Here is a 24725-nt window from a genome sequence, read left to right on the forward strand (position 1 = left end):
CGGGATCGAATGAACTTGTCATCTATAAAAATTGAACCCAAAATACCTTACTTATAATTTACAAATGAAATATCACTAAACGGTAATGTAATTGTCGCTTACTTTTGCATTTTCAATTGAAAAATAATATACGTTTTTCTATTTGTGAAATTTTTTCCTTCTTATTGTCACCACACCGTAAGAGGCAAAAAGGAGTATTAGGTACGTGACTTGACTTGGTTTCGAATTGGAGTAGAGTGGGTGAGTAGAAGTGGAAGGAGAATAGAAAACTTTAGCAAGACTATCAGAAATTGAAATTTTTTGAAAGTAGAATGAATACGTATATCATAGATTTTATTAAATTAAATGTTAAATTAGTTATCGATGGGTTCGAACCCACACCGTCGTGCAAGAGTGCAACTCTTTTCCACCGTTGTGATAAAGAGGCACTTGCCATCAGTCAAATAATTGAATATATATGATTGCTAAAAGGCTAAATTGAGTGGCAAAATTTAAACCTAAGTAAAGTCTGGGAAGAAGCGTATAATTTGGACGACAGCAGGACCCCAGACAGGCCAAACTTAAACTTTGTTTTTATTGGGGCTTACATATTACACCCTTTAAGTTGGGATTGATTTGAATCATGAGATTTTAAATTTTTCACATTTTAAAACTTTATCTATTTATGCCTTTTTTCTAACGAATTATTTAAATCTCAATTAAATTGATTATACGGTGAGCATGAAACATTGAAACTCTTAATTTGGGTGGACATATATAAGCCACATATGTACCAAGTTTACTAAAAAACTCATCAATTTAATGAAGAAATAGACATCAAACAGACAAAAGATGTAAACGGATACAAATTACAAAATTTTAGGCTGCATTGTGAGGAAATTGAAACCTCATGGCCATTCTAAACATTCAAAAATGCAGTTTTATTTCTTTTGCCTTTATGTAGATGTAATAAAAAAATAAAAAATAAAATAGAATTATGGAACTTGATTGAATGAATTAACTGGTGTGCCCTCAAATAAGCAACACCAGCAAATTCATCTCCATCTTAATTATTTCAAAATATTCATGTCAAACAACCAGGTCACGAATGGACAATCTTATACCATTGATCCTATCTCTAAGGAGTACATCAAGGAGATTTATGGAGAAAGAAATGACGTGTGAACGGGAAAATATAAAAGGAAAATTTCGGGATAAACAGTGTGCATCGCTGTCATAAAATTGCTTCAGCATAGGAAATCATGGCTCCGGTTGCATCTTCTCACATTCTTCTCTGATTGACTGGAAAAGAATTGTGGAGAGATAACGTTCACCAAAGCTCGGAAAGACTACCTGGAAGCAGTAAAATTCTCAAGTGCATTAATACACACAGAATTGAAAGCAATATAGTTTTGAGTGCGTGCAGATCAGACAACAAACAGCCCGAGAAAGTAGTGATAGTGTGAACAACCAGGACTACCAGCCCGTCATTATATCATGCTTCTCTATTCCATAAGCGAGATTTTACCTTGACTGCGTAGAATCCAACCAACAAGCACACATGCAAAACATGGAGTGACTTTTATCTATTTTACCAAACTGGTAAAAAGTAAGATGTCACGTGCACAATCGAATTAATTCCTCTGGGAATTCCCTAGTTTTGACTCTACATGAATTCCACAGACCTCTTGTGACAAGCTAAGTAAGATCCATGGCCTCTTTTTCTGGACAAGATCTAATCTAATATAAGAGCCAGCAACAATTGTAGGAACTATGCATCCAGGGAAACCATCTCAAGCCATCTCACATGAAAAAATTCGAAGAAAAAGTCTACATTTTCATAGTCCCACCTCAGTTGTAGGATATAAATTCTAGAGCCTATGCAATCTTCTGCACTCGGTATAATGTTGTGTGTGCGTGGTCTAAAATGAACACCTTTTATATCTTCCCAACTTGCAGTACGTAAATTCTATGCAAAAAGAATTACTTTAAGAGAAAATAGAGAGAGGATGATATACCGCTATAAGCTTCCCTGCATTCTCAGGCCTCTTACCAACCTTGATTGCAGCAGCAGCAGCTGCTCCTGAAGAAATCCCAACCTGATATGAAATAATTATTAGAAAATATTCTGAAATTGGATCTCAACTCTACATTCTACTCCATGGACTTTTTCCCTACTTGGTTTCATTCATGGGCTGTGAAAGAATGTCGCAGATGGAGAGGTTGAGGAAAGAAAGTTCATTTTTGCTCCATTGACAATGAAAAAGGTTTCATATTGTCCACTGAATGTGCTAAAATGTGCTGAAATGTGTGCAAAAAAGTGTCCCTTTAATCTAATCGTCTAAAATGTGCTTCCAATTCTTCTCCGGTTGTAATCTAAAACCTATGTGTGCAAAAAAGCATCCCTTTAATCCAATCGTCCAAAATGTGATCTCCCACTTAAGGTGATTAATCCCAACACCCAAGAATGAGGATTAAGTTAATTTTTCCTTCGTCTAAATATAAATTTAGATGAAAAGTAGAAAACACATACCAACAAGCCTTCCTGGAGTGCTAATTGCTTTGCAGTTTCAACAGCTTCATCACTTGAGATCTGCCAAAACCACAATCTGTGAGAAACAACTAGAAAGCAATTCCAAACAGACCTGATGTAATTAATGATACATAGACAAATGACAAGAAAAATAACATTTGATAGGATCAATTACAGAGTAAACATGATTTGTATTGCAAACGTCAACGTAAGCACAATTGATTGTGTAACTTGGAAAGCTAGCTTTCATGCAAGGATATTTATTTCAAGTGTAAAGAGAGAAACAAGTATAAAGAATGTAACTAGATTGAGTTGGAATAAGATCTTAGACCTCTATAATTTCATCGACAACATCCTGGTGCAAATTTCTAGGTATAAATCCAGCTCCAATCCCTTGAATCTTGTGGGGACCTACATTTTCGACAATGAATAGTAAACAAGCATGTAATTAACGAACAAATGACAGAATATTTTAGGAAAAAACACTGCATTAAGACGATCAGAATGCTGCTCTACTATCTTACCTGGCTTTCCACCTGAAAGGATGTTGCTTTCCGTTGGTTCTACGCCAATAATCTGTTAATTTTTAAGATCAGATGGTGGAAACAAAAATAACAGAATGGAAAACAAAGAAAGGCGGCGAAAAAGAAAAGGAATGCAAATGAAGAAAAATCCTCTGTTTAAAAACAATTTTCCCTCCAGCCAATACAGATATAAACCAGGATATGATTCGAGTTAACTCTTCCTTATAATTGACACATTTAAGGTGAAGCTATCAGATCCTGGTTGGTCAGCATGTTTGCGTGTATGTCTTGGAAACTGTGAATCAGAAAAACAACATACCTTTACTTTAGGATTTTTCTCTTTAAGGAACCGTCCTACACCAGAAATGGTTCCACCTGTTCCAATTCCTCCGACAAATATATCCACCTTGCCTTTTGTATCTTCCCAGATCTCTGGACCAGTTGTCTCATAGTGTATCTGCATATAGAACATCCGATATAAATATAGACATCTAACTGTATTGGAAGCCAGAATGTCATTACACTACAACTAGTTAGAAGATCTCTCTGCCAATTTGCTATCCTTATGGAAAGGTGACAAAGGTCAAACTCACATGCTTCTGGATGCCAAAAAAAGTAAAGTAGGATGCAAATGATCAAAACATATAAAAGAAGAGTGAACGTATCTACTATCTAATAAGAAAAATAATCTCCCAAGAGACAATTTTCTCTTTCTTGTGAATATCTCTGGGATTTGAGTTGAATATTATCCAATTTTCCAACTCCATATACTTCCAAGGTTAAGCTCATACACAATGTTCTTTCCAAGGTTAAGCAAAGCACTATTCTGCTTTTTGACATATAATGAACAAAATTTGGGCCGCAGGTGTTTCAGTATACTTATGCATCAAGATCAGCACTGTACAAATATTCCCATGGACAGGATATAAACACCACGTCCACCATCACTGTGGATATGTAAAACGAAACTAACATGAATTCTCTGGTCTTTTGCGTAGGCATATGACAATTACAAAAAGACAAAGAAAGAAAACCAAAACTGAAACCTGGCAGTAAATGCAAATGCAAGTGGCCGAATAGCCTAGATGCTAAAACGACCCGTGTTAAATAATAAACAGAGAAGAGATAGGAAGCCAAGACACCTTAGGATTAGCAGGGTTGTCGAACTGTTGAAGCATGTATGCATTTGGAGTACTATTGCATATTTCTTCAGCTTTCTGAACTGCTCCCTTCATTCCCTTTGCTGAATCAGTCAAAACAAGCTCAGCTCCAAATGCCTTTAAAAGAACCCTTCTCTCCAAACTCATTGAAGCTGGCATTGTTAAGATGAGTCTATATCCTTTAGTTGCAGCTATAAATGCAAGGCCAATGCCTGTGTTTCCACTCGTGGGTTCCACCAAGACACTCTAAAAAAATACGGGAATAAAACGATGTCAAGAATGTAAAGAAACTATGAAAAGGAAACAAAGTGAAGCATCACAGGCATGTCTGATTTTACATGAACCAAAACAACAAATAGCTAAACATGTGAACCATGCACTCATTTCAAGTTTTAAACAGCCAAGACTAAATTATGGGAAAAAGACCATTGCTACATGATTCCATGATTTTTTTTATAAATTTTGTTCAACACAAGTCTACACTCCACCAAGACATGGCAACGAAAAGCAGCCAATATTTGAAGGACATCCAATTACAGGTGGAAAATATAGCATGAAGCATGCACAGAAGGCCAGCATTGCAATTATGAATTATGATACTATTTAGTATATAGGCATCTTTTAGAACTAACCCTCTGCAACAGGAACCCTAATTTGAATTGAAATCAGAACCAAAGAACTAATGGCTGGTCAGAGAGCAAAAACTTAGGGAATAACCAAGGAGCCAATTAGCAATGCAACCTAATTAAAAACCATCTTACACATTAGCGCACATGCATAAGAGCTATATTCTTTTCTTAGTCTTAAAACATCATGAGATTTATATCCATAATAAGCCACCTGTCCAGGCTTTATGAGTCCTCTTTGCTCAGCATCAGTTATCATACTGTAACCTATTCTGAAGATGAACATCAAACACATTAGTAATAGTAGGAATATAAAACATATGATATTTACAATAATCAAAAGACAAATAAACACATTAGCTTTCATCATAACAAGATGTGCCATTACACAATACTCATACAAACACGACTAGGGAGAAGGCCAGTAGTGCACATTTATTGCCATAAGCTTTTGAGTTTTTTAAACCAGCAATTATTATATATGGAAATTTGCTCTCCATAACTGCTATTTATTGAAAGCTAAGCAATGAAATGTAGAGTTCATTATCAAGTAACTATGTCATTTCACATATCAATCCAGGGGTTTGTTTCTCTCATATCAGTCTGAGAATAATGTTTCAGAATCACGTTAAAAAACCAAAATAATCCTAGTGCTGAGTACCCAGACTAACAGTCAATGCTTCCTCACCTGTCCTTGACACTGCAACATGGCTCCATAATCTCAAGCTTGGCAGCAATATTTGCAACTGACCCCTTTACAATATTATTCAGGTACACCATTGGTGTTTTCCCAATAAGCTGCATCACCAAAGTAGCGATTGTAACAAATGAATTAAAAAGAAACATAAGCACTTCAAATTTAGAACAAAAAAACACATACACGTTGTAGTCACATGATTTCTAGTTATGTCTATTAACCAGAAAATGGAACGTTCAGTACTACAGTACTCAGTGTTAAGAAGGGAAATAGCATTTCCAACAAAATTCAAATAATACCATCACATAGATCAGCACTTCAACTCAACCCAAGTAACTACATTTTCAAGACTCACACCACATCAAAAAATTTCACTCATTCTCAGCTATTTGTGTTTGGTATGACATAAGGCAAAAGAACTGCCATGCTTTACTTTGAATCTTGATAAAAATATAGAAGAAAGAGATGAGTGCTTTTCTACGAACTATGAATTCTCATATTGGATTTTAGGGTGGACTGGAACAGGCCTCATCAAGGGAGACAAAACTAATCCTTTTCAGTATACTATACGTATTGAAATTTTCTTTCCCCGACAAAGACTTCTCGGTAAGAAAAACAGCTTGAAGCATCTGATATAGTGATTGAAAATATTCTGTCCCTGCACAAGAATAAATCTAAACGATATAATCACATGAAGAAACATAGTTTAAGTTTCTCAGATTTTAAAGTTCAATGAACTCCAATTTTTTTAGAGCCAATATTTATATAGAAATATAAAATAAGCATACGATTCTAATTTCCATGCAGCTAAACTAAATACTCTGACTTCCATGGATTATTCCAGAACTTCCTTGTATAACTAGATCTTGCAGCCTATTTAAGCATGTTCCAGATTTTCACAAAAGGCGATGTCTATTCATTTATTCAATCAAAAAGCAAATGCTACCCTAATCTCAGCAAGGGCCGACCTTCTCAATTCCTAATAAATTCAATTTCTAAAATGTCATAACTTTTAAATTTTTCTGATTTAAAAAAAAAAAAACAATATTGCCCATTTATAGTTTGAGAGAATTATTTACTCACCAAGTGACAGTTGATGGCATGGGAATTATCATCAAGTAGTTTAAAGGGGTAGAACCCCATTGGTGCTTTCATTAAAATTTATTTAGTTATCAGGAATATAGATAACTACATAATTTGGCACAATGCTGATTAAAATTATTTCGAACTTCATCCTTCTTTGTCTAGTGTGAGTAATCACACAGTTACCACTCTCCAGAAAGATCTCGATATTGACGATAATAACAATGAAATGGATTCACTTTCAAGCAAAACAGCTACAAAGATGACATGCTCCATCAACCTTCTGAATTTTCTTGGAGATCACGAAACTGTGCAACCTAAATAGTGGGTTAATTGAATAAAACAAAACATGAAAGATACTTTATTTGGCTATCTGTATCAAATTAACATTCCTAAGTAAGAGTTGACCATATCAAGTACACTAAATAAAAATGAAAAACAAAACTAGAAGGGCGAAAAGTACCTCTCTCTTGTTCTTACAAATGATCCTAGTCCTAGATATTGTCAAGTTTTTCAAGTTAATTAAAAGGTATCCACAGTGAATAGTAGACCTGAAGTAACTCACAACATCGTTTCTTCTCTCCACAAGGAAATCAAACCCCAAGTGAATCCACAGTGAGAGTTGACCTCACAAGCATCAATCAAAGCATCCCAAAAGTAAATAAAAACAATAACAAAACCAGTGTAAGAAAGGTAGATATTCCTAACTTCCTTATTCCGAACTTGTAATGGAGAGAAATTTAACCTTGCCATCTACAGTTTCAACAAAGCAAACCGACCATCTTCACAATTTCGATCAATTGCATGGAAAAAATGACAGTAATTCGTGACCGTTGAGCTTCACACGTGGACAACCTTGCTCTGATACCACCGTAAAACCAATTGGCAATATAAGGAGTAGCCTAAGATCATATAAGCACATGGCAAACCTTGTCCCTCACCGATATGGGACAACTCTCAACAAGTAACAAGTAAGCAGATTAAACTAATTAAATTTTAAATCAAGAATCGCATTCGAATATTGACAACAAACGTAGCAGCCAATTACCCACTGGAATTCGCATTTCGCAGAGAAAAAAAAAAAGTGAAAAATGGTTATACCTGAGTGACATCTTCGGCAATGTTGAGACCTTCAACGGCAGTTTGCGGCTTCACAGACACAGCCTTGCACACCACAGACGAAGACCAAGACTTGCCTTTCAGCCTCAAACCATTCATCTTGGTTATACTGGTGGACCTTAGGCCGGTAGTCATGGTGGGGCACGCCGCCCAGAACCGTATGGGAGCAGCGACCTCCGAGGGGCCGGAGAGGGAGGATGATGTCAGCGGATTGATCAGAGAAGCGGAAGAAGAACCCATCTTTCGTTGCTTTCGCTTGTGAGCTTCTCTGTGTGCGCGTCAACTTGCTGAGTGGTGTGGGTGCGGATTAAGGTTGTATTTAAAACCCATTAAGCCAGGCCAGCAACAAAGTTCTTGACCCTTTTGCCCTTTGAAAAACTACAATTAACTCCAAACCCAGCAGACTTTTCATTTCGTCCACGACCATTTTTTTCCATGTTGATAATGATTAAGACAGAAAATAAAACCGGAAAGAACCGAACTGCTCGAACTGTGCCGAAATTGACCCGATAAACCGGTCTAACCCGCATTGCAAGGCTGAGAATTCAAGATTGTCTTTATTTTACGAAAATTGTTATTAACACTCCAAACTTTATTGTACACTCAAGTAAACCGGTCCAGGCTAAGAATTCAAGATTGTCTATATTTTTACAGAAATTATTATTAGCACTCCAAACTTTGATATACAACAAGATTGATTATTCTCGTCAATTATTTCATATCAAATGAGAGTAATAAATTGTACACCGTATTGAACAAATATAAATGGTCTGTCATCAAATAATACAAGGCCATACAAACAACAATACAGGTTCTTCCAAGCCATACACTTACACAGAATTTATCACACAAAAATTTGGCTACCATCAACAAACCCTCAACCCTCAAACAAAATGGAGAAAACAAGTAACGAATTTTCGGCTTTTTTCACGAGGTACAGTGGATTTCCCGTTAGAAAGCGCTCCAGTTATCAGATCCTTTCTTCGATGTTTGACTCTCTGATGAGACCTTAAATGGCCCAGAAGAGCCGAATGGATCTGTCTCGTCAAAAGAATATGCACCCTGGCCAAAATCTTTGGTGCTGTCTATGGAGTCGAACCTTGTGAGCTGCGGCTCGCGACCATGACCAAAGTCCCTGCTGCTGCTCATGGAGTCAAACCGACCAAAGTCCTTGCTGCTGCTTATGGAGTCGAACCGTGTGTGGCCCCCAAAATCTCTAGTGCTATTTATGGAATCGAACCTCGAGAACCTCTCAGGCTGGGAAGAAAAGCCAACGTCATGCCTGTTGCTGCTGAAGGAATCAAACCTTGATAAATTGTCAAAGTGGTAGTCCCCAGCCTCGCTGTATCTTGGAGAGTTCTGAAATTTGGAGAGCGGAGTGCTGGGAACAGAGTCTTCAAAGAACAGGCTCTTTTTCTGAAAGCTGGTTTCTGCGTGGGGGGAACCAGTTCTTATTGGGTTGAGACCAAAGTCATCCGATCCAAAGAAATCCTTATGCTTCTCAGCCTCTGAGCCCTGCAGGTTGACATCAAATATGGGAAAGATTAGTATGTTTGGTGTAATCTAATAATCAGGAGCTAGAATGGTGTGCTTCAGCATGTCCAGGAGTACCTTGGTGTTAAAACCCCAGACGGAGTCAGTATCATCATTATTGTCAAAGGCGCCACCCCAGGTCGATTCATCAAAACTTCTGTCACCAGAAATTTATAAAATCAGCGTCAGGACTTATGGGGGAGAGAGAGTGATAAGTAAAGAAATGAATTAATTCCATACCCATGTGTTTCTGCATCTGCTTCAGAACTTTTAGCATAATGGATGTCAGAGAACTCTCCTGACGGGCTTTCTGGAGCATTCCTGGCAGCTGGACTGCCATTTGAGCTTCTTCCATATTCATCTTCACCATGGGCGAAAACAGATTCACTTCCAAAGGCATGTTCCCCATTCCTTGATTTGCCATCAGCAAATGATGATGTATCAGGAGTGGAACTACGATCAGGGGAAGTATGTTCCCTCTGAACAGATGCAGATTGTGCTTTTGCCGAGGCATCAATTTTCAGATCATTGCCAAATCCTGAAAAAGTTGTTGACATGTCCACATATAAGAATGAACAAGTATTTCTGTAACATCTCTGTTGGATTACCATGCTTTAAGTGCATCTGATCTACATATTGGAGAATAATTACTAGATACTAACTCATTAAAAAAACAAAAAATAAAAATAAAAAATCTGTGAACAATAGGACGAACCTTCATCTTCAAACTTATCCCAATCTTCATCCCAAACAGCGGCTCCCTCTTGAATTCCAGGTTGCCAGCCTTAAGAACCATCCCATGCAAAAAATGTCAGTTAAAAAAAAACCAAAATACAAAGGCTAAATTTTGGGACTTCGTAATGAACACATCAATAATGATAAATTCAAGCATAAGTGCAAAGGGTTGAACAATATATAAAGTTAGTTTCTCATATAAAAAGGGTGTGAGATTAAAGCAACTCGGAGTTTTCTTCCTTGGAAGTTTCCACAAAACTTTCCCATGCACAGGGCCACATTACACGTGCACTTTTTTTAAGGCATTAAGACTTCCATGTAGATAAACCCACATGGATAATTGTGTTATATACTAACAAACAGGCTAGTGCATCTCTTAAACTCAGTTGATGGTCTTAAGCGGGTTAAATGAGTTGGAAGATCTATGATTGCACTTGACTTGTGGAGTGGTCTTACAAGAGTGTCCCTCAAGTAAGCTTATTTGAAGGATCCCTGAACCGAAGCTCACTCTAAATATATCTGATTAGGTTATTCCTTTTCTTTATTATGAGTATACAGTGATATACTAGATTATTTGTATTCTCCTTGAATATGGGACATTGCTTAAGTGAAATAATAGAGTACAGGAAAACGAATGTGACTGTAGTACCAGTTGGAAGCTCAATTATTGCACTTGACTTCATGTTTAATCCATGTTTCTTGCATCGTTCTGTAAGAGCCTTTACTAGCTCCTCAAGATCATATTGTATACGATCAGCACGGACCTATCGTAGACACAATGCATCAGAGACAAACAAAGTTACACGCATAGTTCACCATAGCTAATGAGAAGGAGTTTACCTGAAGAATACCGTCTGCACTACCTCCTTGCTCCATTTTAACAATTGCTTGATGCAATTCCATTTTCCTCTCCTGAGAATGAGTCGAGTAATATATAAGCAATGAAATTGAAGGTTGTTGTAAAAAAGGCACGCTTCAAAGTAATAAAAGCACTCATTATACAACAAAACATTTGAATAAAGCAGCTACTGGGGGGAACTGCGTATTATTACTCGTGTATGAAAACAGCAGAAGAAAGAAAAAGAAATACATATATATGCCTGCAACAAATGGCATGGCTGCAATAAACCAATACTCCTGAAGCAAGAATATAAATACCTGAACTTCGCGAAACGTGGCCTCTTCAATGGTTAACTTAGATGCTATTTCTGCCACTTGTTTGTACTTCTCCTCATATTTTTTGGCCAGTAACTCAGCCTGCAATACAACTCATTAACATGAATTAACGGGAAACCATTCTTGCTAAATGTTAGTAGTACAATTCATCTTTGTAAGAAAATACCTCACGCTTGTCAGCAATTGCCCTTTCTGTGATCTCATTTAATCTGTTATCACATCTGCTTTTATACAGAACCTGTAAGAAATGACCAAAAGAAAGTTAAGAGAGGCAGAAACCATGCACTATGGCCAAAATTCCACTGCTTTAGAAGCTTATAACAATACCAAGCAGAAACATAGAACCAGAGGCAATGCCTGAATATTATACCTCAGAACTTAAAAGTGGACAAAGTCACTTGATTGAATTCAAGGATCCCAGTAGGAAGGTTACTAAAATCACTTTCTATAGCAATTTGTTATTTATGATCCCACACTACCATAACTAACATTATAGAATCACTAGACACCAATATAATGTGAAACAGAAGGCATTTCAACTACCCCCATGAACAAGCCCTCTATTGTCAGATCCTACGGACAAATCAATATATCAACATATACAATTGAACAACTGAGCTATACTGTAAGGAAATTTAACAGTACTCTAGACCAATGACCAGAAGAAAAACAGCCAAGGACAGAGCTACTAACAAGTTCCTGCATTTTTGTGCGATAGAACTCCATCTTCTCTCTCGAGTCCAAAATCACATTCTCAGTTTCTTCAACCTGCCATGATTAAAAGAATGATTTCTAATCCCATGAAGACAAAAATTAAAAATCTGAGAAGAAAATATAATTATCAAATTATCAATAATATGAAACCTGACAAAGCACATAATTTTCTGCAAAATCATATAAAAATTCCTCCATTCTAAGACGGGTTGGGAGAGGAATAAGAATGATTGAGTAGTGAGTACTCACAAATTTAAAGGCAAGAGACACTCAACTCCAAAAATATGTCAACACCAACAATATTGCAGGAAAATAAACAAAAAGCAAATACACGAAGCATGTAAAATAAAGAAAAATCAAGGTTGAAACAATAACCAACTTCAAGATGTTATTCTTAAACTGTTTGACTGAGGATTAATTATTTTAACGAGGAGCAACTTCCAAGACTGTTGTGCTTCATCTCCTCTTTTTTTCCAAGACTGGAGGTATATCAGATGATTCAACAAAATATTCTGTCTACAAAATATTCCTGAGATCATTTCCACATAAACAAATTTTATGAGGTTCAAAATGATATTAAGATAACAGTAATATCTCTGGTCTTTCCTTGTTCAAGATGTTGGATTGAACTGGAAATTTAGAGTGGACTCAATTTGCAATCTAACTGTTGAACAGCGTTCTATACAATATAGGACTGTACTGTGCATAATATTGACCTAATGTGATCAGGTAGGACGCTTATTGTTTTCTCATTTAGATCTCATAAAGATACTTTTGCGTATTAGAATGGCTATATGCTAGTCTTTCAATTTATAAGTTACTTAGACTTTCAAAACTGAATAAACCTTAGGCTTTCTGTCTCTGTAAAAACTAAGTTTCTTAAGTGAAAATTTTGCTTCAATGAAATGATTTATCATGCTTAGGACTTAGGAGAAAAGGAAGAAGGAAACTTGTTCGGGACAACATGACCCACTTCGAGGGGAAGGAGAGGCGGGTTATGAACTTCCTGTCTGAGATTGTTGAGTAATTCATATTTGTATTACCAATATATCAAATGACACCGCAGAAAATAAAAGAGACTGTTAAAACTTGAAGCAAGACTCTGTACGTTGGAATAAAAAGAAGAAAGGAAATTGCCTTTTTCCCTGCATCTTTAGGCTCTTTAGCTGAATCATGCTTCCCATTATCATGTTGGGTTGTATTCAAACCCTCCATCCCTCGCACTCTCAAATTCTGCTGATTTGGTTGCAATGCACCATCAGCCTGGGGAAGACTTCGTTGCATTGGTGGCCTCAAACCTGCAGCAGGTGCCACACCCTGCATTCCTTGATGTTGTCCACCTTGCATCCCTTGATGTTGTCCAAAACCTAATTTCAAGGAGAATGTGTATCTAATGAGAATCTAACGAGGCGAACACTAAATGTAAAAAGAGAAATCTAGCCATTACCAGGGTTGGGACTCCAAGCTGCATTTCCATAAGCCACTTTGGGTTGACCAGTCATTGAGAGTAGAGTCTCATCATGCATCACATTATGTGGAAGTGTGTCTGGAAGAGGACGACCTTCCCTGTAACGTTCCATCAAATAGAGAGAAAAGCAGAACTCCCTCAAGGAAAGCATGCTGTCATTATCTTGATCAGATAAGTCCCACACCTGCTTTAAAACCTCTGAGAAATGCAAAAATGGACATTATTGAGCATTTGTTGAACCAAACAGAGTCTTCAAAAAGATTGTCCAATTACATGTAAAACAAAAAGCATAATTCCATCGATACAAACATCTTGAGGGTAACGAAGATCTTGGATCAAAATTAAATTTGGCCACTGTATAAATGTAAATTAAGTGCTTGACCTGTCCAATGACGAACAGTTAAATTACTGTAAAAGTAAATTGAATGTCCATTCATAGATGAATGGAAAACTGATTTGAATCAACCACATCACCACCAAAATGTACACCTTCATCCTGAATATTTTCAACGCTTTTACTAATATAATTTTTCACATATGAAAATCCACCACGTCACCTACACAGTTTACCACTACTGAACCCCAAATATCCTATTCAAATCAGTCCCTTCACACATGTTCAATGATCACGAGGTTGAAATGTGATCTACACATTACCAATTTGATCCACTAATTCCAAGAAACTCTAACAAATAACCATATGAAATGCTGAATGATGGACTTCATTTAAAGAAAAATTAAATGGGTTACTTATTCTCCTTTTTCAAATTGTTAAATTAAAGATTAGTCATCTGACCTAGTGCATTAGTTATGCTTACATTCAAATCAAAAAAACCTTACCTCTTGGTAACCTCCAACTCAGAAACAGATTCCGTGCCTGCTCACCAGTGATTCTCCCATCTCTGTCAGTGTCTACTTCCATAAACACTTTTGTATATTTCTGGATATCAGATGGCTTCATCTTTGGCCAAGGAATCTGCGAATTTCCAGACGTAGAGTTTCCTGCTCCCACTGAACTCCCAGATGATGGAAAAGAGGAAGAAGCTGGAGCTGAAACCTGCTGGCTTGGGTTCGAAGGTCCCTGCGGCCGCTGAAACTGACTGCCAGAAGGCTGCATGGTGAATGCACTCAATGAATCAAGTGCATTGAGCTTACTGGAAGATTGGGGCCCACTGGAAACTGGAAGAGTGGCTGATGGGGTAGGTATGCTTCTAGCAGAATATATAGACCCAGAAGATTCCTGTTTCGGTTGACTGGGAGTTGCAGAAAATAAATCACCTGATAAAGCCGAACTGGATGCAATTCCATTGCCAGAAACAACTAATGCTTTGGAGTCACCAGTTGTCGGCAGGGAAGGCATGGAAACTGGACGCTGTGAGTTTGGTGTAGATGAGGGCATGGAAGGACTAACCCCTCTGGGCCCAGCAGGAGATGCACCAGCGCTTCCACCAAGCCAATTATTTGAGATGTTTGCGTTTGGAACATTGGGAGGCCCCATACCACCACCAACACCTTGTTGGGGTGGACGAGAATTCACGCCAGTAGGCATTCCAGTCGGCATGGCTTGAGGAGGTCTCATGGACTGATTTTGCTGGGGTGGAAAATAATTCTGGTTCGAGGATGCATTAGGAACTCCTGGTCCTCTAAATCCAAAATTTTGAGATGTTGGCGGGGTTCCCATACCCATCGGTGGCCTAGATGCTGCAGCCACTGGATTTGATTGAGGTGCAGATGTGGGTGGAAGATTAATCTGAGGAGCAGGAATTTTTGCAGCAGCTGGACCATATAATGCCGCCTTGACAATATCCGGAGTTAAATCTCTCTTACTCTGTGCAACAGTCACAAGTCTGAGTGCATTGTAAAATTCTGGCCGACCAAGAAAACCAGTTTTGTTCTGATCAGCATGCATCCATATCTGCAGCTCGTAAACATACAACATTTGGTCAGCCAGACGTACCATGCTAAATCAAATTCTGAATTCTATAGATTAAATAAGTCCGAATATAAGCACAAGCAAGAGCAACACAGAAAACTTTCCAACAATCTTAAGCTGTTACAACACCGTGATGTATAATACTAACAATAAGATGAACAGAACACAGAGACATATGACCAACTAGGCACAATGTTCACTGAATATCAAGTAGGACAAATAATAAACTCGTTCCAAAACAATGAAGTCGTAAAACTGTCAATTAGAACAGGGTGAGAGGAATGTGAAGTTGGTCTATAGCAATCCATTCTCTGTAACTTCCCTAGTTTCTCAAACGACAGAATTCATGCACTAATTACTATTTGTGGTAATTCAGATAGATATTCAATCTTATGAATCCACATATACACACACAGATGGATGATGATTCAAATATATATATACATAAATAGAGAGAGAGAGAGAGAGAGAGAGAGAGAGAGAGGAACCTGAGCAAGAACTGGTTTGGGCAAATTGGAACCCTGGAAGAAAGCGACGGCTTCAGCTCCGCTGATCCTGCCATCTCCATCCAAATCTGCTCTCCTGAAGTAGGCTTCCAGCTGATCCGCATACGGACCCGCCATTTTCCTCCGATCTCACACCAGATCACCACCACACCCGCTCAACACAATCGCAATCCCCGAATCCCAAATCAAATCATACAGGACGTATACCACACATATACATATAGATACACAGTGGATAGAAATTGAATCTCTCTCTCAAAAATTTCTTACAGAAAGAAACAATGGCAAGTCGAATCGAATGCGTGGGAACCAGAGGTTGGTACTTGCAGGCTGGATCGAAGAGACGACGGAGAGAGAGATTTGGATATTTATTTCTATTTAAAAATATAAACAAAAAATATTGAGAGAAAAATGTAACTACAATGCTTAGCCATGCTGGGTTGACCTCGCCCGACCCGAGACCCCGTGGGTCTTCCTTGCTTCTACAGACAGTTGGGGCGGGGCTTATTGGGCCCACTGGACCTGCAGTCCAGAACTCAGAAGAAAAAAACAATTTTATTTGTTGGGCCACGAGCCCCAATAGTTTTTGGGCCCGCTACCCGCCTTATATTTTGATCTAATATTTTATTCTTTTTCTTTAGACCGTGACGTATATCTAATAGTCCTCTAGATACTCATTCTAGAGTCTGAAAGCTACCCAAATTCACTCTACTTGTACTATACTGTATATTGTGTTTGCTTGCAGGTCATTAAAGTCAAATTGAAGTTTCGAATAAGCGTCGTTGAAATCTGAAGTTTTTGTAAATCAATATATTCATGAAAACTTGAAGATTTTCATGCTAAAATTAAACCAAACATGTATAATAGAATCGGAGTGTTCAATTTTTTTTATCTATAGATATCTTTTTTAGTACTATCCACAATCTTATTCCTTAGTCACAACGATATGTCAAACCTTACCAAACTTAATTTTACCGCTCCAAAAGTCTTTGGCAGAAACTTGCTCAAATACCTGAGGAATTTGTGGCCTCCTTGACATTTACATGTTCCTGGTTCTTATGCAGGGTTCCAATTACAGATAGGAAGCCTAACATGGGAACTTGGCAGGTATTTAAAAGTTAAAAACAATAATTTTACTTTTCCCAGTTTTCTAATTGTAAATTGCTTGGATCTCTCAACCTTGTAATCATGGTTTATACTAGGGGTTTTTGAACATTAGTCCTTGCAAAAGATTAAAATTTTAAAAAAACTTGGTGCTAGATTACATATTCAATTTAATCCATTAAAGTGTACTTTTATCAAAATTTATATTCAATTTTTGTTATTTAATGTATATTTTTATTTAATCTCTCCACATTAAATTTGAATTTTATTAATATGCACATATTTAGTTCTTTAATTATAAATGAACATAAATGAGAAAATATTAAAAGAAATTTGTGATACAAAATATATAAATACATGATTGTGCTGTGCCGAAATATATATAATTGACTTTTTTGTACCTACATGATTGTATCGAAAAATATTATAATGAACCTAAATGTGTAACATTCCACATCGCCCAGGGGAGTGGATCATGTAAGCCTTATATGTATATTCCCATCTCTACCTAGCACGAGGCCTTTTGGGAGTTCACTGGCTTCGGAGTTCATCGGAACTCCGAAGTTAAGCGAGTTCGTGCGAGAGCAATCCCAAGATGGGTGACCCACTAGGAAGTTGCTTGTGAGTTCCCAGGAACAAAATCGTGAGGGTGTGGTCGAGGCCCAAAGCGGACAATATCGTGCTACCGTGGAGTCTAGCCCAGGATGTGGTGGGGGCCCGGGCCGGGATGTGACAATATGAACTCCGAAGCCAGTGAGCTCCCAAAAGACCTCGTGCTAGATAGAGATGGGAATATACATATAAGGCTTACAGGATCCACTCCCATGAGCGATGTGGGATGTTACAAAATGTATGTACCGAAATGTATTATATTGAATTAATGTACCTAAATATCAATATTGAAATGTACGTACCGAAATGTATTATATTGAATTAATGTACCTAACTGTCAATACCAAAATGTATGTACCAAAATGTACATACCGAAATGTATGTACCGAAATATAGTATCATTGAATTAATGTACCTGAAAGTCAATACTCAAATGAGAGGTATTATGTTTGAATCTCGTGGATGGCAAATTCGATACCAAATTAAGTTGTTCATTGTGTGGCTTAGCCAAACCCCCCCTCGCCTTAGTGTAAAATATATCGTTATACTAAAAAAATAAAAACTCAAATGTGTGTACCAAAATGTATGTACCGAAATGCATATATATGTTTAATGTACCTATATGTTTGTATCAATGGATATACTGAAATATTCAAATATATTAATGTACCTAAATGAAGAGAATGCAAAATTGTTATTGGACTATATATTATAAAAATAAAAATAAAATTAGTTGCCTAAATGTAGACATTAAAATATTATGATAAATTAAATTTAAATGTAATTAATACATTAAAATAGGAATAAAAAGATAAATACAACATCAAAATATAACTAATAAATGAGATGATTAAATGTATTAGGGACTAAAATTGGATTTTAATCTTACACAACGTTAAAGTTTAAAACTCATCTTTTTTAAGGATTAAAATGAAGTTTTCTATTTATATATTATATGTGTGTCTGAATATGTTCAATTTTTCTATATATTCTTTGGTTCGTTTGTTCATGTTGAGGTATGTTGTTATTGTTGTTTCCGTAAAAGCAAATTCAAATTATGTGCCTTTGTTTCGTATGGAATCAATCAAAATATTTCAAGATTTTAGTTTCGTATAGTAAATCGTGTTTTCTCTTTAAGCATGTTGTAATGTGTAATGTATTGCTATCATCATGTGTTTTGATCAAATTTCAAGTTTTGCACCATCACCGTCAGCCTATCTTATGCAAACTTCACCTCTAAGCCTGCAACAAAAAATATCAATGTCAAGAAGCTTACAAACTTTTAGTTTATTGGGAACAAACTCGCGGATTTAACCTTTGCATATATTCTTAGCCCATTCTGTGCAATATAATTTTTGCGGTCTTTCACTTTGATGATGCTTTTTATTATTACTGTTGTTTCTAACAATGTATTTCCGTTGCCTTCCCTACCACATTCTCATTCCCAGTCCATTTCATTAAATTGCTACATCATGGTTCGGATCCTTGCTTTCCACTACCATGGAATTTGCATAACTTCTTTTGCAAGATCAACTTGTAATTTGTATATGTGATAGGTTTTGATTAAATTGATTGATTTCTGTAAATGATGTTGCCTTTCTATTGATTAAAGTCTTATTTTTTTGCTACCTCCCTTGTAACTCGAACTTAATGTTTCTTTTTTAAATTAAAATATCGCCACTTTATACCTAAAACTCAATGTTCACTTCATTGTGATGGGATTTCGTCAATTCCTGTTACATATTTGTTAAGTTGCTTAGTTGACACAAGTCTAATGCTGACTTATGATACCATCCAATAAAAAAAGCTACCTGTCATACTAAAAAGGAAAAGTATAAACACCCCATTAAACCCAAAAATCTTTTAGCACCACCACCCCTCACTGTCGAAAGTCAAGGACATAACAAAGAACAACGTCAACTTTCTCAAGTTTTTGATTACCAAAGATGAAATTTTTAGTTTTTCAAACTTTTTTAGGTAGGGGTCTGTACCCTGTGATGTTTTCTATTTTATATGAAGAAAGTGTTAGTACCTTCAAGGAAATATTAAACTTGGAAACAAAGAGAGAGAGAGAGAGAGAAGGCATGGATGAGAGAGGAAGAAGGGTTCATCGAAAAGGATGGCGTCTGAATCATGAAACAAACATGATTACATATCTTGTTTTTGTCTATTTATTCGCCTTTAATTTATTCAAACTTACTAATATTAAAACAAGAACGAAAGTAAGACGACAACAAAGGAAGAGCGGAAAAATCAATTCCTTGCTTTTAAACCGTATCGTGCCAATGTTAAATTAGGTTATTCCAATTCCAAAAAATAAAATGAAACTTGCACGTATCATGGGGCTGGCAATATACAAGTACACCGGACTTGATTTTGAGATTGTGGTAATAAATTAGAGGGGAGGAAGGAAAGCAAAAGGGAGTATAAGTGATATTTATGATATACAGCTACTTATCTGAGGATTCAATGGTTGAAAATGATGTGTAATAAGTGTCTTAGTTTTGTTTCATTTCGATGCATGTGGATGTGGTTGCCATTTTTACCAATTGTAATTAAGGATGGTATTGGTACGATTATCATACCAAAATTCATGTACCAATTACCATACCAAAATTTTGATATGACAAACTATATTACCATTACCGTGCCAAATTTTCGGTATACCGAATTTCAACATGCCAAATAGTTCGGTTGGCATGGTATGATAATGGTAATTACTATTTTGTTTTGGACCATTCTTTTGGGCGAAATTTTGATTTTTTTTTTTTAACAACCCAATTTAAGGCCCAAACGTGTTTTGGCCACTCCCTTTGGGTATCTAAATTTTTTTTATTTAATTATGAGAATTTTATAGAGATTCATTTAAGAAATAAGAAGTAAATAGATAAAAGAATTGCTAAAAGAATCTAGTATCCCCATAAAAATGGTACAAAAATTCCTAAATTCCATCTCTACATTCTTTAAAATTGTACAAAAATTAACTTTATAGACGAAGCCAGGGAGAGACATCCCAATTTGATGAAGGAGAAGATGAGATGGACTCCGGAGAGAGAGAAAGAGAGTCGCCAGAACTGGAGCAACAAAGATGAAGTTGGTGGCTAGATGAGTGAAAAGATGAAGAGTCGCAAAACAAGAAGGCTAAGGTTTTTTTATTGGGAAAGCAGGGATTAGAGTGTGAGATGATTGGATAAATGACTAGGAAAAAAATATAAAGTGCATATATAATGATAATAATACCTAATTATATATAAATAAATAAATAAATGATATAATATTAATAGTAGTGGTATGGTACGGTATACCACTGATAATGATTTTAAATACCATTACTGTACAAAAAATGTATGGTATGGTACAAATACTGTACCATTACCAATGGTACAAATTTTTTGGCACAACTTTGGTATGGTATGGTTGGTAAAACTTTTTTATTTAATTATGAGAATTTTGTAGAGATTCATTTAAGAAACAAGAAGTAAATGGATGGAAGAATTGCTGAAAGAATCCAATATCCCTAAAAAAAATATTGCAAAGATTCCTCAATTCCATCTCTACATTCTTTAAAATTGTACAAAAATTAACTTGATAGACGAAGTCAGGGAGAAAGACATCCCAATTTGATGAAGGAGAAGATGAGATGGACTCCGAAGAGAGAGTCGCTGTAACTGGAGCAACAGAGATGAAGTCGGTGGCTAGATGAGTGAAAAGATGAAGAGTCACAGTGCAAGAAGGCTTAGGTTTTTTTATTGGGAAAGTAGAGGTTAGAGGGTGAGATGATTGGATCAATGACTAGAAAAAAATATAAAGTGCATATATAATGATAATAATACCTAATTATATATAAATGAATAAATAAATGATATAATATTAATAGTAGTGGTACGGTACGGTATACCACTGGTAATGATTTTGAATACCATTACTGTACCAAAAATGTATGGTACAGTACAAATATCGTACCATTACCAATGGTACAAATTTTTTGGCACAACTATGGTATGGTACGGTTGGTATGATAACTTAGCAAAAAATTCCACCCCTAATTATCATATAATTTCAGCATTGTATCCTTATAATTTTTTAGAGGAAAGACACATGCAATTTTGACCTAAAAGTGAGTAAGTCATATGTGCTAAAAATTTTCAAGACAAACACATCCACTCAAATTTTCACAAATTCACCTCAAACTCAATTTTGGCATTCGCCGTCGTATATCTAAAAAATACAACACTTTCACTACAATGTGACGGTTGAAACTAAATATTAACACACTACAAAGTCTGAAGGTAGATCGAACTTGAAATTTCTTCTCCTTAGAAACATCCGTTGTGAGATCAAAATCAAGCTAATTGATGAACTATATAGTTGTGGCATGTTTTTTATTTAAATATTTTTTCCTAAAGTATAGCATGTTTTTTACTTGAAGACACTGCACATTGCCCTTCACCCAAAACAGCCATTTTTGCCAATAATAGCAAAAACGAGCTGTTGGTTTCTGATTGTCATTTCCGGCAATCGAATTGAAGTAAAAATGGCAATCATGGAGCACTTGAAACCATACCCTTCACCTACATTCTTCCGTCTCCACCGAATTCTCCTCCACTTTGTCCAAAGGCCATGGAGCATTCGAAATTCTGTGAAAGGGAACCTACTGCTCCCTGCACAGAAATTCTTTTGTCTCCTCCGAATTCTCCTCCACTATGTCCAAAAGCCATGGAGCACTTGAAATTCTGCGGAGGGGAACTTACTGCTCCTTGCACAGAATCTGGGGAGAAGATGAAAGGTATCGACTTGGATGATGAACGTGCTGATGCAGAGCACTTTCACACTGCTCTTGCAACATGCAATTCATCCGCTTTGCACTCTTTGAGGAAAGGCGATACATTCACTCTCGGGAGTCTAACGTTCAAGGTCACTAAAACTTTCGGAGAACGTTGTGTGGTTTCCCCTAAGATCTTTTGTCAGGGGGAACCAGTGAGAAGGGAGGATGACGTCGATGGTGTTTTGAACATTAGTCCTTGCAAAAGATTAAAATTTAAAAAAAAAACTGGTGCTAGATTACATATTCAATTTAATCCCTTGAAGTGTACTTTTATCAAAATTTATATTCAATTTTTGTTACTTCATGTGTATTTTTATTTAATTTCTCCACATTAAATTTTAATTTTATTAATATGCACATATTTAGTTCTTTAATTATAAATGAACATAAATGAGAAAATATTAAAAGAAATTTGTGATACAAAATATATAAATACATGATTGTACTGTGCCGAAATATATATAATTGAGTTTTTTTGTACCTACATTGTACCGAAATATATTATAATAAACCTAAATGTATGTACCGAAATGTATTATATTGAATAAATATACCTAAATATCAATACCGAAATGTATGTACCAAAATGTACGTATCGAAATGTATGTACCGAAACATACGTACTGAAATGTACATACCGAAATGTACGTATCGAAATATACATACCAAAATGTATTATATTGAATTAATATAATTAAATGTCAATGCTGAAATGTATGTACCAAAATGTACGTACCAAAATGTATGTACCGAAATATAATATATTGAATTAATGTACCTGAAAGTCAATACTCAAATGAAAGGTATTAGGTTCGAATCTCGTGGAAGACGAATTCGATACCAAATTAAGTTGTCTATTGTATGACTTAACCGAACCCCTCTCACCTTAGTGTAAAATATATCGTGTACTCATATAAAAAAAAAACAATGAAATGTGTATACCAAAATGTATGTACTGAAATGCATGTATATGTTTGTATCAATGGATATACCGAAATATTCAAATATATTAATGTACCTAAATGAGGAACATACAAAATTGTTATCGGACTATATATTATAAAAAAAATTAGTTAACTAAATGTAGACATTAAAATATTATGATAAATGAAAAAAAATAAAAATAAATGTAATTAATACATTAAAATAGGAATAAAAAGATAAACAAAACATCAAAATAGAACTAATAAATGAGATGATTAAATGTACTAGGGACTAAAATTGGATTTTAATCTTACACAAAGTTATAGTCTAAAACTCATCTTTTTTTAAGGATTAAAATGAAGTTTTCGATTTTTTCTTTCTTTTTATTTACATTTCTTTCAAATTTACCTTTTTTAATATTGCACCGAGAAGTGTTATTGATATTCCAAAAATCTCATTCTACACTCATCACAAGTGTATTTTTCTTTTCAAATATAAAAAATTAGGAGTGTAGAATAAAAATTTTGGAGTGCTAATAACAATTCTCTATTGCACCATCGACAATATCTTATGCTATCCTCATACCCTAATTACTTGAAAAAAAATAAACAAGCCACAACTATAGGGTTCATCAATTAGCTTGCTTTTGATCTCACAACGGATGTTTCTAAAGAGAAGAGATCTCAAATTCGATCTACGTTCAGATTTTGTAGTGAAAATTTCGACGGGGAATACTTCAAGTTTGACCCACCTCAAGAGATCTCAAGTTGTTGTATTTTTTTTTTAAAATATCTGACAGGAAGTACCAAAATTGAGTTCGAGGTGAATTTGTGAAACGTTGAGTGGATATTTTTGTCTTGAAATTCTTCAGCATGCATGATTCGCTTACTTTTAGGTCAAAATTGCATGTGTCTTTCCTCTAAAAATGATAACGAGACAACGCTGAAATTATATGACAATTGGTGAATGGTAACCACATCCACATGCATGTAAAGGAAACAAAACTAGGCACTTACTGCACCTTGATATGTGGAAGTTTTATTTATTTTTTATTTTTTTGGTATTGGAATAGTCTAATTTAACATTGGCACAATACTGTTTAAAAGCAAGGAACTGATTTATGCGCTCCTGATTTGTTGTCCTCCTACTCTCATTCTTGTTTTAATATTAATAAGTTTGAATAGAATAAAGGCTAATAAGTAGACAAAAACAAGATGAGTAGTAATACAAGCACAACATTGATCCACCTTTGGCGGGATTTGATAATCAGGAAATTAAACATTACAAATATATTACAAAGATAATTCTGAATAGAATAAAGGAGATTTTAAAATAATTACCAAAGCTTTCCAAGCTACAGGTTACCACGATATGTAATCATGTTCGTTTCAAGATTCAGACCCCATCCTTTTCAATGAACCCCTTCTTCCTTTATCATCCCCGCCTTCTCTTCTCCCCCATTATCTTGAGCTTA

The 24725-nt window shown here is 35.8% G+C and overlaps 2 protein-coding genes across 3 annotated transcripts; both read right to left on the minus strand.

Annotated features, from left to right (window-relative positions):
• Positions 1 to 974: 974 nt before the first annotated feature.
• On the minus strand, positions 975 to 8022 carry LOC103961734 (cysteine synthase). Its single transcript, XM_009374320.2, has 10 exons — positions 7704 to 8022; positions 5511 to 5620; positions 5037 to 5094; positions 4179 to 4442; positions 3356 to 3493; positions 3037 to 3088; positions 2844 to 2923; positions 2513 to 2572; positions 1998 to 2078; positions 975 to 1332 (listed from the first exon to the last, which is right to left on the minus strand). The coding sequence occupies exons 1-10, from the start codon at positions 7959 to 7961 to the stop codon at positions 1240 to 1242; spliced, it is 1194 nt and encodes a 397-aa protein (XP_009372595.2). The 5' UTR covers positions 7962 to 8022; the 3' UTR covers positions 975 to 1239.
• Positions 8023 to 8472: 450 nt separating this feature from the next.
• LOC103961731 (epidermal growth factor receptor substrate 15-like 1) lies at positions 8473 to 16176 on the minus strand. 2 transcript variants are annotated; one of them, XM_009374318.3, is made up of 13 exons: positions 15769 to 16176; positions 14188 to 15262; positions 13327 to 13545; positions 13017 to 13246; positions 11859 to 11933; positions 11332 to 11403; positions 11148 to 11246; positions 10830 to 10901; positions 10639 to 10753; positions 9970 to 10038; positions 9495 to 9792; positions 9333 to 9408; positions 8473 to 9236 (listed from the first exon to the last, which is right to left on the minus strand). In XM_009374318.3, exons 1-13 carry the CDS (start codon positions 15901 to 15903, stop codon positions 8673 to 8675), a joined length of 3099 nt encoding a protein of 1032 aa, XP_009372593.2. In that variant the 5' UTR covers positions 15904 to 16176; the 3' UTR covers positions 8473 to 8672. The 2 variants fall into 2 exon arrangements, with proteins under 2 accessions (XP_009372593.2, XP_009372592.2); XM_009374317.3 differs by having other exon boundaries at positions 9333 to 9411.
• Between the last annotated feature and the right edge of the window lie 8549 nt (positions 16177 to 24725).

This window comes from the organism of the source record quoted next, unplaced genomic scaffold, assembly GCF_019419815.1.
Source record: "Pyrus x bretschneideri cultivar Hongxiangsu unplaced genomic scaffold, Pyrus_bretschneideri_v1 Contig76, whole genome shotgun sequence".
Classification (NCBI taxonomy): Eukaryota; Viridiplantae; Streptophyta; class Magnoliopsida; order Rosales; family Rosaceae; genus Pyrus; species Pyrus x bretschneideri.

Excerpts from the sequence above, each read along its gene's own strand:
- LOC103961734 (XM_009374320.2), bottom strand. The coding sequence starts at position 7,961 with ATGGGTTCTTCTTCCGCTTCTCTGATCAATCCGCTGACATCATCCTCC. Across the intron at positions 3,494-4,178 it reads ACAACCCTGCTAATCCTAAG|ATACACTATGAGACAACTGG; the intron begins GTGTCTTGGCTT and ends TTCTATATGCAG. Across the intron at positions 3,089-3,355 it reads AGAAAAATCCTAAAGTAAAG|ATTATTGGCGTAGAACCAAC; the intron begins GTATGTTGTTTT and ends AAAAATTAACAG.
- LOC103961731 (XM_009374317.3), bottom strand. The coding sequence starts at position 15,903 with ATGGCGGGTCCGTATGCGGATCAGCTGGAAGCCTACTTCAGGAGAGCA. Across the intron at positions 11,934-13,016 it reads CTAAAGATGCAGGGAAAAAG|GTTGAAGAAACTGAGAATGT; the intron begins GCAATTTCCTTT and ends TAATCATGGCAG. Across the intron at positions 11,247-11,331 it reads CAATTGCTGACAAGCGTGAG|GCTGAGTTACTGGCCAAAAA; the intron begins GTATTTTCTTAC and ends GTTGTATTGCAG.